Below are 14,291 nucleotides of genomic sequence, written 5' to 3'. Positions count from 1 at the left end.
CTACCTGCAGCAATTCACCAAACGAACGTCCTCGTTGTGGGAACATTATATCGCCGCCGCCGGCAGGAAAGGAGAAGAAGACGGCAAGCTATCCTTGTAGCCGGCGGAGGTTTCACACCTGTAATTTTGTCTGAAACGTCCAGACCAAACGAGGCAGGTGTGAACGCCTCCAAAGAAAAAACACAAATATGTTGAGATGTGTTAAAATGTGTGTTTAAACCCTCTTTAATTCTTATTCTAAGACGTCTGCGTGTTTGAGACAGGAACATTACAGCTGCAGACAGGAGGGAGCCGTACTGTCATTTGTCTTCAGTAAGTCGCTGCGATAAAGGCTTTCAGCCATTAACATCATTCTCCTGCTTGTAAGCAGAGCACAAACCCAACTTTCTATTTTTACTGATAATCTCAGCGAGTTTCAAAAACAACATTCGGAGACATCCACCTGCATCTGTTCACCTCACCGAGCCCATTAGTGTCCTCAACAGCAGCTTTTAACAAAGAAAGGCACTAACTCTTATTCTGCGACTAGTTGTTCTAATTCTTACCTGGAAGCAGCACAAAGTGTTTCACAGGAAGACATGAAAACAGTGAAATGTGTAGGGAGGAGATAAAAATAGGAAGCTGGCAGAAAGTGGTTAAAAATAAAGACAAAAAAAACCAACACAACAACAACAGAAGCTTTAGAGTCTTTAGTCGAGAGGTAAAAGAAAAAGATGTTCCTGTGGTTGGTGGTGAAACTCTAGACTCTGGTTCTCCGTTAAAACAATTCTAGCACGCCCAAATGTAGGTTAAAATCATTATTATTAGTAGTTTAGTTTCACGTGCTAAGATATCTTTTCATTTTGGAAATACTACGTGCTTCATCCAGCCAGAGGGAACGACCACCGACCGTCCGCAGCGTGCCCGATCGCTCCGCGATCTCCCGTCTCTCCGATACCTACAACGGGTTGTGTCACTGCTACGACCGGCGCACTGTGAACAGTTGGTGGTCGTTCCCTCTGGCTGGATGGATTTTACGCGTGATTCGTGCACTGCTGCAGCTGGGGGCTCTCCGCAGCACCACGATAAATACTTCCATCTCACGGAGAAAAGAAGTCAGGTTAAAACCAAATTTGCTTTATTGGCATGAATGTTAAAACAACAGTGTTGCCAAAGCTAAAGGGAAAATACAAAGAAACTATTCAATTCATGCGATTTAATGAATACAATAAAATAATTGTATTTCTATATATTGGATATAGAATTATTTTATGTCCGTGAGAGAGCCATCGCACACTTGATGATTTGACAGTGAGTCGGCACTCGGGAACTTATCGGGAACACGCCTCAAAGTCTGTGGGCCCGTCCACACGACTCTGTTTTAGTTGAAAAACAGAGAATTAAAACGAATCCGATCTCCGTCCTCACCAGGTTTTAGCTGCATATCAGAGCACTACATTAAAACGACTGAAGACGCCGTTCACGTACGCTGGGCACGTGTGTGCCGTTGTAAACATGAAGCAGACGGTCTGTTCTGTAGTTACAGAAGATTTGGTGAAAGAATAAAGTACTGCAGACGAAGAACCGCACCAGATTTTATTTTGCATGGACCAATAACGAGACTGTTACTGAATGTAACACAGGAGTTAAAAGCGGAAAACAGACTGCTGTCGCAAAGTAAATACGGCGCCATGCACAGTACAAGTGTAGGCTGCAAGTGTTATTTGCATGGTAAAAACACCAAATCAAAAACTGTCAGCAGCATCGTGTATCTGAGAGAGCCGAGCGTGAGCGTCTGCGTCATCGTTTCCTAAGGGGTCAGCAGCGTTTTCAAACTTCTACATTTTAGGTCTTTGTTTTCGCCGTTTTAGTCTGGACGGGAGGAGCAGACGTAGAAAAACCGTTTTAAAACCAAAGCGCAGTAGAGTGGGTGGAGCCTGTGAGTCTGTGAGTGTGGACACTGGGATTGGGCCGTTCTCCTGACCGTCAGAGTCAAAAATCCAACTTAGTGGAAATTTCTGACTTGGAACTTGTAAATTCCAACTTGTCATGTCAAACAGAACGCAGCATACATAAGATCAGGAGCGACACGGAAATATGAACCTAATTAGGAACCAATTAACAGAATCTAAATCCACGGTTCTAATTCGGAAGATCCAACCCTTTTGATGTTAGAATCTCAGAGAAGGAACGTTTCCAGCGACCAGGATCCCTTTCAGCAGGTGTGGGAGCTCTTGTTTATTTAAAACAGACCTGAGCAGCCACTTCCTCCTTTCACCTCTGAGACTTCGTGCCTCCTGAAGACAGATCCGTCTGCCGAGAGCCTCATTACCAGAAACACACTGGAAACCAGCTCTGTGTGTGTGTGTGTGTGTGTGTTACAGGTGAAGTAACGTACCTGCTTCTCACTGAGCGCTGTGATCTTCGCTTGAAGTTCGTGGAGCTGCTTCTTCAGATCTGCGTTCTGAAAACAAGAGCAAGTGAGCCGGCGCCAAACAAACTCATGTAAAAGAGCGGAGTCGTCTTCTTCTTCTTCTTCTTCTTCTTCTTGTATCAGCGATAACGCACACAAACCTTTGGATGTAAACTGGTGTAAACTCACTGTGGCGCACAGTTACTTATACTTCTGTAAAGTAAATGGTTTACCTGAGGGTCCTGCTTCATCTGGGCAACCAGTTTCTGCAGAAGAAGACAAGAGACAGTCAGAAAAAACACATCACAGTGACACCTGCTGGTCACAACTAGGAACTACACCCAGACGGCTGCGCTTGTTTAATCAGGGTGCAGAACAAAAGTCCATGAAGTGAATAAAGGGATTAATGTAGGTGTTATATCAGAGCAGGACGCTCCACCTCCAGTGTTAAAGCCTCGGAAACATTAAATTTAGTATTTTCTCAATCTGCTTCTCAGCGTGGTCGATTGGATCCGACGTTTTCTGTTAAAGTTTTGATCGATTTCTGTCAGTGCTGTTTTATTGTTGTTCCTGAGCTCTTCTTCTTCTACTCACAGGTTTTTATTTCCCACATATTTAAAAACCTCAACAGTTTACAGGATTCAAAACAAGGGTCTCAAAACAAAAGTGAAAGTGAACACTGTGTTCTCTAGGGTTTGTAAAAACACTTCATCACGGTTCCCACTCTTTTCTACAGATCACATTTTCAGCTGGTTTGACAGACAGGGATCACGTCGTACACTAAAATTTTCCTTTCTGCAGAAGTCTAATTATAAATACGAGCAGTCTGAGGCTGTAACTTATCTGTGAAATCATCTATCGCTGTTGCTTTTTTCCCTTTTTCTGTTTATGTCTTGCCTTGTTTTAATGTTATTGTATTTGTTTTGTTCTCTTGGAAAGTCCTTTGAGTTCTATGCTTGGCTTAGAAAAAACTGAATATTCTCAACACAAATTGACAGATTATAGATAGATTTTGTCTACTAACAAATCCCAGCACTCTGTTGAACATCTCTGTGATCCTGAGCCTAAATGTATGTACGTCAGAGCACTTTCACTACGTCACCCTTTATTTAAACTTCTTTAAACTACTTTAAACGATCTTGGTGTATTGATATGAAAGTGTAATACGGTCAAAAACTGGGACAAATTCTCAGGTTTGCAAATATCTATTCAATTCATTGTTTTGACCTCGGCTTCCTCTTCATTCTTATCCAACTTTCTCATCAATAACATATGTGAAACCATGGCTCCGAGTCACAAACACAAACCTTCGCAGGCAAATCAAACAAGCGAGCACGTCAACTTCAGCAACTGAACCAAACATGTTTAACATTATTCAACCGTTTATAACAAGTCGAGAAGAAAATGTTCATCTAGAAACCCAATAAAAACAGTCAGCAGCCAGCAGGGACTAATATTTACCACCTCTGGAGGACAATCAAACTTACATTATTCAGAGTTTTATCCAATCTGTGCTGCATCTGACGTGACTCAAGGGTGCAACATATTACTTGAGTGATTTTCCAGGACATTTTACTTTCTTTTCATTTTCCAGTTTTTCCAGGACGTGTTGGAAATCTATCATACATGCAACACATGTACTGGCCTGGATCCTGAGCTGCGATGAGCTATAGCACAGGTGCAACATTTAAAATAACAGAAGAAGAAGGAGGGACGTGGTCTGACAGCAGTTCATCAAATCAAGCCCACTAATCTTTAGGTTCACATTTGTAACTAAAGGATAAAATAACTCGCAGATGTTGGATCAGCTGTTGTTCTCCGAGCAGCAGAAAACATGAAGCGTTGACGAAATGTTTCTGATCAGAGTCACCACGCTGTTGTACAAAGCGACGCGCTGGGCTCGTTAAAACCTCGACCGGAGAGTGGACGAGGTCGTGAGGAAGTGACGGGCAGTTTGTACAGGAAGTCACAGAAACACTCACTTCCTGTTAGACCAGATCCCAACTTAATAAAATGTAATCAGCTTAATTTCACTTAATCAGACGGGCTCGGACAGCGCAGGCATAATCTTTGTCAGAGAGTTGGTGAGGGACTAGCGGCCAAAACGGCGGCTGTAACACAGTGGATCAGTATATTTGACGAAACGACTCCTTTTACTTACTTTATCAGAATATGATCCATTAGGTCGGTAACATTTGAAAAGGCTACACCAGCCACACGTTTAAAATTTTACCCCCATTCACGTTAGCGGAGCGCTAAACCGGAAGTTAGCCTGCTGTAGCGCTAACGCCGCCTAGCGTTTCTGGGACACACAAGTATAAATGGGCCTTAAGTGTCTTGCTCAGGGACACATCGGTGTCTCACAGCGGATTCGAACCCGGGTCTCTCACACCAAAGGCATGAGTCTTTTCCACTGCTCCATCACCACCCAGCAATACCTTCTCAGCTGAACTGAAGGTGGAGATGACGCTTTGTTTATTTGCCACAGGACAAACGCAGCAATGATGATTTAGGCCCGTCACAACCATCAATAAGCCGATTTGTCATGGAAACAATTACGGCTCTTACAGCTCGGCACACTGTCACGCGGTTCATCAACTCCCCAACAAACCCCGTGTAATCCAACACAAGTCGCAGCATATAAAGATCAGTGCTCCCAGCGTAGAACGTTTATGTGAACAGGAAGCTGTGTTTGATGCAGACATTTTGGATGTGGTGGCCAAATGGCCCGGCTCTACCCATGACACGTGGCTATTGAATGAAAGTGGCCTGAAGCAGCAGTGTGAAAGGCTCTTTGTGCCGCTCAGTCTCATCCAATAGGAAATCAAGGACAATGTACTCTGTTGAAAGTTCTTTATTGTCAAACGTGTATTTTAAAGAGAATATTCTTAAGGAAATTTATTCAGTGATTGGTCCTTGCCTATGTCATCATTGAAAATCCTATTTGCGGCACAAAGTGTCGCGAATCAGATCCGAGACTGACAGTGATTTAGACTTAACTGACTGCTTGGTAACTAACTTTTAAACGCAGCTTTGAGCCAAGAATCTGTTTACTTTGAAGTCGATTCTTAGCAGTGTTCTTCTGAGTAATTCTGAGGAGCCTCATAAATACGGGCCCTGACACTCACATGACCACACGAGCCACACACGCTACTGCTTAAACAGAGACCGATTGGTCAAATCTTTTGTGGGCAATTAGATTAATCGTGCAGCCCTAATCGTCGCTTCCGTCTAACCGGCTGCTAAGCACGGTGATCGCTGGTGATCGGTTCTGCAGAGCATAAACTTTCCACTTTAGTTGTTACTGAATTAACACCAATTATCCACAGCTGATCTAATATCAACAGGTGCAAACAACAGTCAGAGCCGGCTACAGATTGAAAGCTGCTCCCTGGATGTTTCCCACTGATGTTTGCTGATAAAGAGCGACGATAAGTTTGAAATCAGACTCGTTAGTTAACTATCAGAGCTGATCGAGTAACACACCTGTTCTGAATGGACTAACTCTCCTAACCAAGTGACCTGGAAACACGGCGTACCTGATGGATCTGGATCTCCACCTTCAGAGCCTCCTGTAACGTCTGTAGTTCCATCATGGATCCAGTCAGTCTGCCAGCCGATCGATCAGCCTGCGTGCACATACGGGGGGAGGAGACGGGTCTTCAACAGCGGGTTCAACAGAAATCAGCGGCATTCAGTCATAGCAACATGAAGAACAGCCTTATAAGGACTTCCTGTGTGATGCTGACAATAAAACCTTCCCATCAAGGTCAAACAAGGTCACAGGAAGTCTGTTCAAACCCTCATGGTATCGTACGGTCAAGCTATTACACAGAACATACAGGAGATGTGTTATTGTATTTAATAATCACTACCTGGGCTTTTACCTTAACACCGTCTCCAGTAGGAAAACCATCCACCTGAAGCATTAAAGTGCCGCTAAAACAGAACAAACCACAACAAAACATCACATTTAACTTCAATTCTTCACCATTAAACTGAAGCTTTATCATCAATAAACTGTGCACACAGTAATGCAGCAATAAACACATTAAATGTTGGCGTATTATTAAACTAAAGTATTTAACTACATTAGTATTAGTTATAAAACTATCTCATGTTACAGGTAACTTTACTATATTATTAAAATACGTTCATTGAAACTTATGGTTAATGAAACAAGAACTGTGTCTAAATAAAGTTCATGTTTCTGAATGTTGAAACAAAAACTATGGAAGCCCATTTCCACCACTGTGATGAAAGGAAAAAAAAAGATCCTGTAAGTCATTAGAATGAGTTAGCATCTCAAAATAATAAGAAACCTTCTCAAAAAACTGACTTAGTATTTAAATATTGACTTAGGTCATTATTTAGAGATACTAAGTCATTATTTAAAGATACTAAGTCATTATTTAGAGATACTAACTCATTATTTAAAGATACTAAGTCATTATTTAAAGATACTAAGTCATTATTTAGAGATACTAACTCATTATTGTGAGAAAGTTTCTCATTATAATGACTTAAAGAATCACAGTGGCAGAAATGTACTTCCATAAAAACAGTTGAAATTAATAAAACAGATTTAATTGGGACAAACTACTTGTAGCTAAAACAAGATATTTCTTTATTTCATAATAATCAGAATAAAAGTAATAAGATAACTTTTGCTTCATTATTGATCAATTCCTTGACTTTATTTCTGAATTTATACTATTTATCTTTACTTAATTTAGAAAATTAAAACATATTTACTTATTGACAAGTAAACAAGTCTTTAAAATAAAAGTAAAAGTAAAATTCAGTTACTTTACATCATTATTACTGACTTGACACGGTTTAAATGTGACACTGACTTTTACTACTTTAAATTTAAACAAGTATCTATTATTATCACTTGAAAAAAGTCACAATTATATTTGTCTGGAAAATAAAGACTTTAGTGCTGATTAATTACTTCACACAGTGTAAATGTTTCTGTACTCTGTGATCAAATTCAAACATTATATGTAACTTTTATTAAAGTACAAACTGTGTCTTTACTAACAGGTTAATTTGTCAAATGGGTTGAAAGTAACTTTACTTCATTATTATTATTAAACTATAACAGGTCAATTTAACTTAAAACGTTTAAATGTAATTTTGATGTGAAAAAGGTTACCTTTAATTTTACTCTTAAAACAGATTTTATGTACATTTATTGTGTGATGTGATTATTATTTAATTAAAGCAAGTTACCAATAACTTTAAGACCATCAAACTAAAACATATTAAATGTAACTTTGCCATATTATCACAATAAAACTGCGTATGAAAGTAGATTACCTTTCAATTATTATCATGATTCAAGTTGCACATAAGTTTAATTCACTGATTCACTCTTTATTAATAATAATTAATAAATCAGACGAGAGGACTCACCACCTGGCTGTGGGACTGGACTCCACCCCTCTGTGCTGCCCTGTATCACATAACAAACACACTCTGTTACAAATGTAGCCTCCGATAAACAATTAACAACCTTTTCTTTACATTTTATGGACAAACCAATGAATTGATGAAAACAATCAGCAGATTAATCAATAATGAAAGCTTCTCCTGCTGATGAGAGCATGACTTTTCTATCAGTTCACATGAGAATTGATCTTGTTTCTCGTCAAGTGATTGTGTCACTTCTGTTGTCTGATTTTACTACAGACTAGTGTTATTTCTGTAAAGACCAATTCTACTTTCCCCAGTTTTATTCTTATAAAGTAATTCACTTTCACTACCAATTATATTATTGACACTCGAGTTTCCCTGTGTGGGATCAATCAAATTAATTGAATCCTAAGGAATCAATCAAGAGTTTATTCTTTAGCAAACAGACTCTTGTCTGAACTCATCAGCCAAAAAATTACTTTTTTGCACAAGTAAAAGAGCATAAAGCAAAACACAAAGGTTACAGGAGTGGGTAAAAACATTGAATATCCATTTCCACCTCATTATTCAGACTAATCTTTCAAAACAGTTTTTTTCATCACTTAACTTTTACTAATAACCCAAACTATTAACCGTCCATTTGAACTTAACATGTGTTCACAAATGTTCTAAAAAAATCCTGTTATTTGAGAACAAATATAATCCAGTAGACTCTAGGGTTGGATATCAAGAACCATTACCAAATTACCAAGAACCGTGGATTCATTAAGACCCGTGCATTTTGATTCTGCCTCTCGGTTCCTAACTTTCTGCTTCAGCTCCTGATTGATGAGCAGTGAGCATTTTACAGACAATATAGTGTCTCTTATCTGCCAGGACCTGCTACGCCAAACTAACGTTAGGTCATTTGTTACGTCAACAAAGCAGGAAGACTGCTGTTCGGGACTGTTTTCAGTCCTGGACTATGGCGGACCGCAGAAAACGCTCCAAAGTTTGGCTTAGCTTCACTTAAAAAGAGAACGCCACAGCAAAATGCAACAGCTGCAGTAAGGAGGTCTGGTGTGAGGGAGGAAGCAGCTCCAACACGCTCAGCTCAGGTACAAAACACAGGTGAGCTGATATTCACCTTTTATACTGAAGGGAAAGGAATGATGTCTACAACTGATTCCACTACTTTATACTTAAATTTATACAGTCAGTCAACTACTTTATATATGTGTAGCTAGTTTTAACCACTTTATATATGTGTAGCTAGTTTTAACCACTTTATATATATGTAGCTAGTTTTAACCACTTTATATATGTGTAGCTAGTTTTAACCACTTTATATATGTGTAGCTAGTTTTAACCACTTTATATATATGTAGCTAGTTTTAACCACTTTATATATAGTAGCTAGTTTTAACCACTTTATATATGTGTAGCTAGTTTTAACCACTTTATATATGTGTAGCTAGTTTTAACCACTTTATATATGTAGCTAGTTTTAACCACTTTATATATGTAGCTAGTTTTAACCACTTTATATATGTGTAGCTAGTTTTAACCACTTTATATATGTGTAGCTAGTTTTAACCACTTTATATATGTGTAGCTAGTTTTAACCACTTTATATATATGTAGCTAGTTTTAACCACTTTATATATATGTAGCTAGTTTTAACCACTTTACATACAGTTAGCTAGTTTTAACTACTTTATATTAGGGATGTCACAATACCAAAAATGTAGTAGTTGATATCAGTAAAATTCCCCAATTCCCGATACCAATTTGATACCATTGTAAAAAAACCATAAACAATAAATCCCATGTACCTCAACAAACACTCTTATAAAAACATCTGAACATGACAGAGAACAACTAACAGCTGTGAAAGCTGTGAGAGGATGTCCAGGACAGATAAGAGGTAGTTTTACGTCAATATATTCATAAATAAGCAAACTGTTGAAATTACAACCTTGCACTGTAGCAGTTCAAACAGCATCGTCATCTTTGGTGATTTTCAGGTGATCAAACTGTGAAATATCTGCCTCAATTATCTCCAATACCTCCCAGAACCAGGCTTTGACATGGAGCTGTTGAAGGAAACTTCTTTATATACAGTTAGCTAGTTTTTCCTTCTTTATATAAAGTTAACTAGTTTCAACTACTTTATATACACTTAGCTAGTTTTAACTTAATTTAGAGTAAGCTCATTTTAATTTCTTTGTATACATTTAGCTAGGTTCAACTTCTGCATATACAGTTAGCTAGTTTTAGCTGAATAATATAGTTAGCTAGTTTTAACTGTTTTATATAAAGTTAGCTAGTTTTAACTACTTTAAATACAGTTAGCTGGTTATAACTACTTTATATACAGTTAGCTAGTTTTAACTACTTGTTTATACAGTTAACTAGGTTTACCTTCTTTATAAAGTTAGCTGACTTTAATTTCTTTAGGGTTAACTAGTGTTAACATACTTTACTTTATATACAGTTAGCTAATTTAAACTACTTTATATTTTACTAGTTTTAACTACTTTATATACAGTTAGCTAGTTTTAACTCATTTATTTTAAGTTAGCAAGTTTAAACTTTTTTATATACGGATAACTAGTTTTAACTACTTAATACACTGTTAGCCTGTTTAGTCCAGTGGTTACCAACATAGGGGTTGGGCCCCTCAAAAGGGCCACCAGATTAATCTGCCAGATGATTAATGGGAGGAAAGAAGAAGAAACAAAAGTTGTGATACACAAATCTGTTTTTAGTTTTTGGACTTGTTTAACCTTTAACAGGTTTTATGTAAAATTTAAAATGAATATAATCTAGTCAGTTACATGTAGTGGAGTAGAAATATGAAGTGGCAGAAAATGGAAATACTCCGGTAAAGTACAAGTAGGCTACCTCATCATTATACTTAAGTAAAGGACTTGTAAAAGTACTTTCCAGCACTGCCTGACCAAGAGAAAGAAAGACAAACCAAATAACACTGCATTCATGAGTAAACATCATAACACAGGTTATACATCCTGAGCCTGGCCTCTATGACAAACTCCAGGTGCTACTGATGTTTTAGAGCTGATTTGGTGAATCTTAAAACAAATATACTCTTATAAAAACTATATATGTATCTCTGTAAGACAAAAAGGTTGGAAACCACTGGTTTAATCTTTAATAGGTTGTTCTGTTTTATGTATGTTTATGTGAAATCTAAAATAAATATAATATACTCAATTAAATGTAGTGGAGTAGAAATATGAAGTAACAGAAAACGGAAATACTCAGGTAAAGTCCAAATAGACGACCTCATCATTACACTAAAGTACAGAACTTGTGTAAAAGTACTTTCCACCACAAACAAACCAAATAACACTGCATTCATGAGTAAACAACATAACACAGGTTATATATCCTGAGCCTGGCCTCTATGCAAAACTCCAGGTGCTACTGATGTTTTAGAGCTGATTTGGTGAATCTTAAAAACAAATATACTGCTTTAAAAACTAACTGGAGTCCCTCGCAGTGTTCCTGTACATCAGTGGCCCCACAGTATGTAAAGGCTCCCTGCGTGGGACACGAAGTTGTCTGGATAAACTTCCATCAGCATCACATGCCGCTGCAGAGGCCCCAAATAAAAAGGAAGAAGTTAGCTAATTAGCTAGTTTTAACTGTTTTATATACACACAACTGGTTTTAATTTTATAAACAGACAACTATTTTTAAATGTCTTATGTACATTACATTTACTCATTTGACAGCCACTTTTATCCAAAGCGACCTACATTTTAGGAACAACATAGTCAATACAACAGGAGATCTACAACTGACAATACCTAGTTAGTAAGGGCAGCAACAAATACTACAAATAACTAGTTTTAACTACTTTATATCCAGTTAACTAGCTAAAGAAGAAGAAACAACAAAAGTTCTGATGCACAAATTAGTTTTTAGTTGTTGAAATTTTCTCAAATGTATGTATTTTAGTAAAATATTGGATTCTTTGAACAGTTATTGAAATGAAACCATGTAAGATCTTAAATGAATAAATATATAATCGGAAGACAAAATGGTTGGAAACCACTGGTTTGATCTTAAATAAGTTGTCCTGTTTTAAGTGTTTTAATGTAAAATCTAAAAATAAATATAATAATAATCAGTTGAATGTCGTGGAGTAGAAATATGAAGTAGCAGTAAACGAAAATACTCAAGTAGGCTTCCTCACAATTATGCTTGAGTAAAGGACTTGTGTAAAAGTACTTTCCAGCACTGCCTGACCAAGAGAAAGAAAAACAAGCCAAATAACACCGCATTCATGAGTAAACAACATAACACAGGTTATACATACTGAGCCTGGCCTCTATGACAAACTCCAGGTGTTACTGGTGTTTTACAGCTAATGTGGAGAATCTTAAAAACAAATATACTCTTATAAAAACTAACTGGAGTCCCTCGCAGTGTTCCTGTACATCGGTGGCTCCACAGTATGTAAAGGCTCCCGGTTAATTGGAGTAATTGCTCCCTGGGTGGGACACGAAGTTGTCTGGATAAACTTCCATCAGCATCACATGCCGCTGCAGAGGCCCCGAATAAAAAGGAAGAAATGAAGCTAAAATGGAGGGTTTTCAAGATGAAAGCCGCTAAGTGCTTCAGCTGCGGGAGTTAAAACGCTAAAAAAGTGTGTTTTTTTTGTTTCGGCGTTGAAATAAATGTTTTATAACCTTCTTATTAACCCACTATGGCCGTCTGGATGTTCAATCCCCCCCTTATAAATTCATCGGAGCTGCTTCGCTACGACCTCTCAAACACGGTAAACTAGCAGGTTTGTGGGGGAGTATCAAGTGTTTTTCAGTGTTGGTAAATAAATAAATAAATAAATAACCATCCACACAGACCCTCACACATCCGACATTGCTCCGTGTGAGGCTGTGAAATGTTACCGAGAACAAGTGGATAACGTTAGCTGTAGCCGCTAATGCTAACCATCCTGTTAGCTGCGCTGGCTAACGCGAAGCCACGCTGATAACTTACATCAAAGATAAATAATAAGGTCGTCGCGCCGGCGGTGTGCGAGAAAAGCAAGAGTGGGAATAAAGAAATTCACACAGGAGTAGCCCCTCCAAAAAAAAAGACGCCATCTTTTAGAAAATCCTGACACCGAGCAGGCGTTGGTGGGTCTAAGTTATCTCGGCCCCTTGTCCTCCAGAATATCAACTCCTAGAATAAGAAACACACCAGCTAAACACACAGAAACACAAGAGCAACACACCGCTAAACACCGCCGGCCAGCCCGCACACCTGCCCGCAGAACACCCGCAAACACACGGATACACGCCGACAGCTGCACACAGGTGAAGTTTGACAACAGAGAAAATTAAAGTTATGAAATTAAAAAAGCCCAATGTGCACTTACTCAGCAGCAGTCCTCCTCTAGATTAATTAAATATATATCTCCAAGAAGCCGATCCGCGATGGAATAACAGCACACAAACAGTCCTGCTCACTCCTCCCCGCGGAGCTTTGTTTTGTTGCGCTATTTTATATTTAGTTTTAGCAAAATTTGTGTAAAAACAGAGAAACTGAAGCTACAAAACAAGAAGAACTCTTCTTCAATCTCATTCAGCTCAGCCTCAGCACAGCACAGATCCCTGCGCCTCGGAGCTGGAGGAAGGGGGACAAAAACTACTTACACGTCCAACCGATGCTCGTTTACCGGCGACCGGGCGATCGATGTTTGCGCGTGTTGTTGTTAAAGTTCGTTAAATCGACCCGATCAGCGGCGCGAGGAGCGGAGAAAATGTGTTCGGGGAGCGGACTGCTTTTTGTGTCGGTGCGGCGAATTTATTTCACTTTGCCTAAGGAACGGAGGTGCTGCGACTCCCATTGCCTAGGGAAAAAACCCGGATGTAAACTCAGTGAAACTCTATGGAGAGAAAGTCTGCGCACACACACACACACACACACACACACACACACACACTCCAGGCAACTCAGCAGCGGAGCAGTTTGTTGTGTTACCGACTGTTTGTTCTCCGGTTCTCCTTCATGGATCCAGAGCCGGGCCGTCTGCCCTCCGCCTGCCGCTGCTCAGGCCCCATGTTCGGCTGCTCGCTGCAGGAGCTGCCGCACTGTTGCACTTTGTGGAGGAGGAGGAGGAGGAGGAAGAGGAGGAGGAGGAGGACGGGCGGCCTTTTCCTCACTGCCTCAGTGGCTTCACAGTGTCTATACCTTTACAGACAAATACATCAGTGGCGGAATGTCACCAAGCAAGTCACAAGTACTTCAGTATTACATAACAGTTTTGGTCTCAGATCAGAATATAAATTCTCAAAACTACTTCACATTTATTCACTTGTGCTCACCATTAAAGCATTTCCTCTTTCTTTTAAACAAACTGCAAATGCTTTGACACCTTACCTTTACTCAAGTTCTGTAGGCTACTTAAGTCCAAATTAAAGGTTTTTGTACTTTACTTGAGTATTTTCTTTTCATGCCACTT

At 39.0% G+C, this 14,291-nt stretch overlaps 1 protein-coding gene across 10 annotated transcripts in view; it reads right to left on the bottom strand.

Annotated features, from left to right (window-relative positions):
• Nucleotides 1–13,946, bottom strand: part of phf21ab (PHD finger protein 21Ab) — a 40,784-nt gene extending 26,838 nt beyond the window's left edge. For 4 of the 10 annotated variants that reach the window (XM_038706521.1, XM_038706524.1, XM_038706528.1 and 1 more), the window contains exons 1-6: nt 13,206–13,445; nt 7,814–7,853; nt 6,268–6,331; nt 5,932–6,021; nt 2,626–2,658; nt 2,378–2,443 (exon numbers count right to left, since the gene is read on the bottom strand). In XM_038706521.1, coding sequence (XP_038562449.1) covers nt 2,378–2,443; nt 2,626–2,658; nt 5,932–6,021; nt 6,268–6,321 — 243 coding nt within the window. In that variant the 5' untranslated portion in view covers nt 6,322–6,331; nt 7,814–7,853; nt 13,206–13,445. Of the gene's footprint in view, nt 1–2,377; nt 2,444–2,625; nt 2,659–5,931; nt 6,022–6,267; nt 6,332–7,813; nt 7,854–12,823; nt 13,007–13,205; nt 13,446–13,810 lie in introns of those variants that run through there. The other 6 variants (XM_038706522.1, XM_038706526.1, XM_038706525.1 and 3 more) reach the window with 6 other exon arrangements.
• Nucleotides 13,947–14,291: the final 345 nt, after the last annotated feature.

This window comes from Micropterus salmoides, unplaced genomic scaffold (genome assembly GCF_014851395.1).
Source record: "Micropterus salmoides isolate LMB-PRFRI ecotype aquatic unplaced genomic scaffold, ASM1485139v1 Ms_hic_scaffold_8, whole genome shotgun sequence".
Lineage (NCBI taxonomy): Eukaryota > Metazoa > Chordata > Actinopteri > Centrarchiformes > Centrarchidae > Micropterus > Micropterus salmoides.
This window is presented reverse-complemented; position numbering and strand designations above follow the sequence as displayed.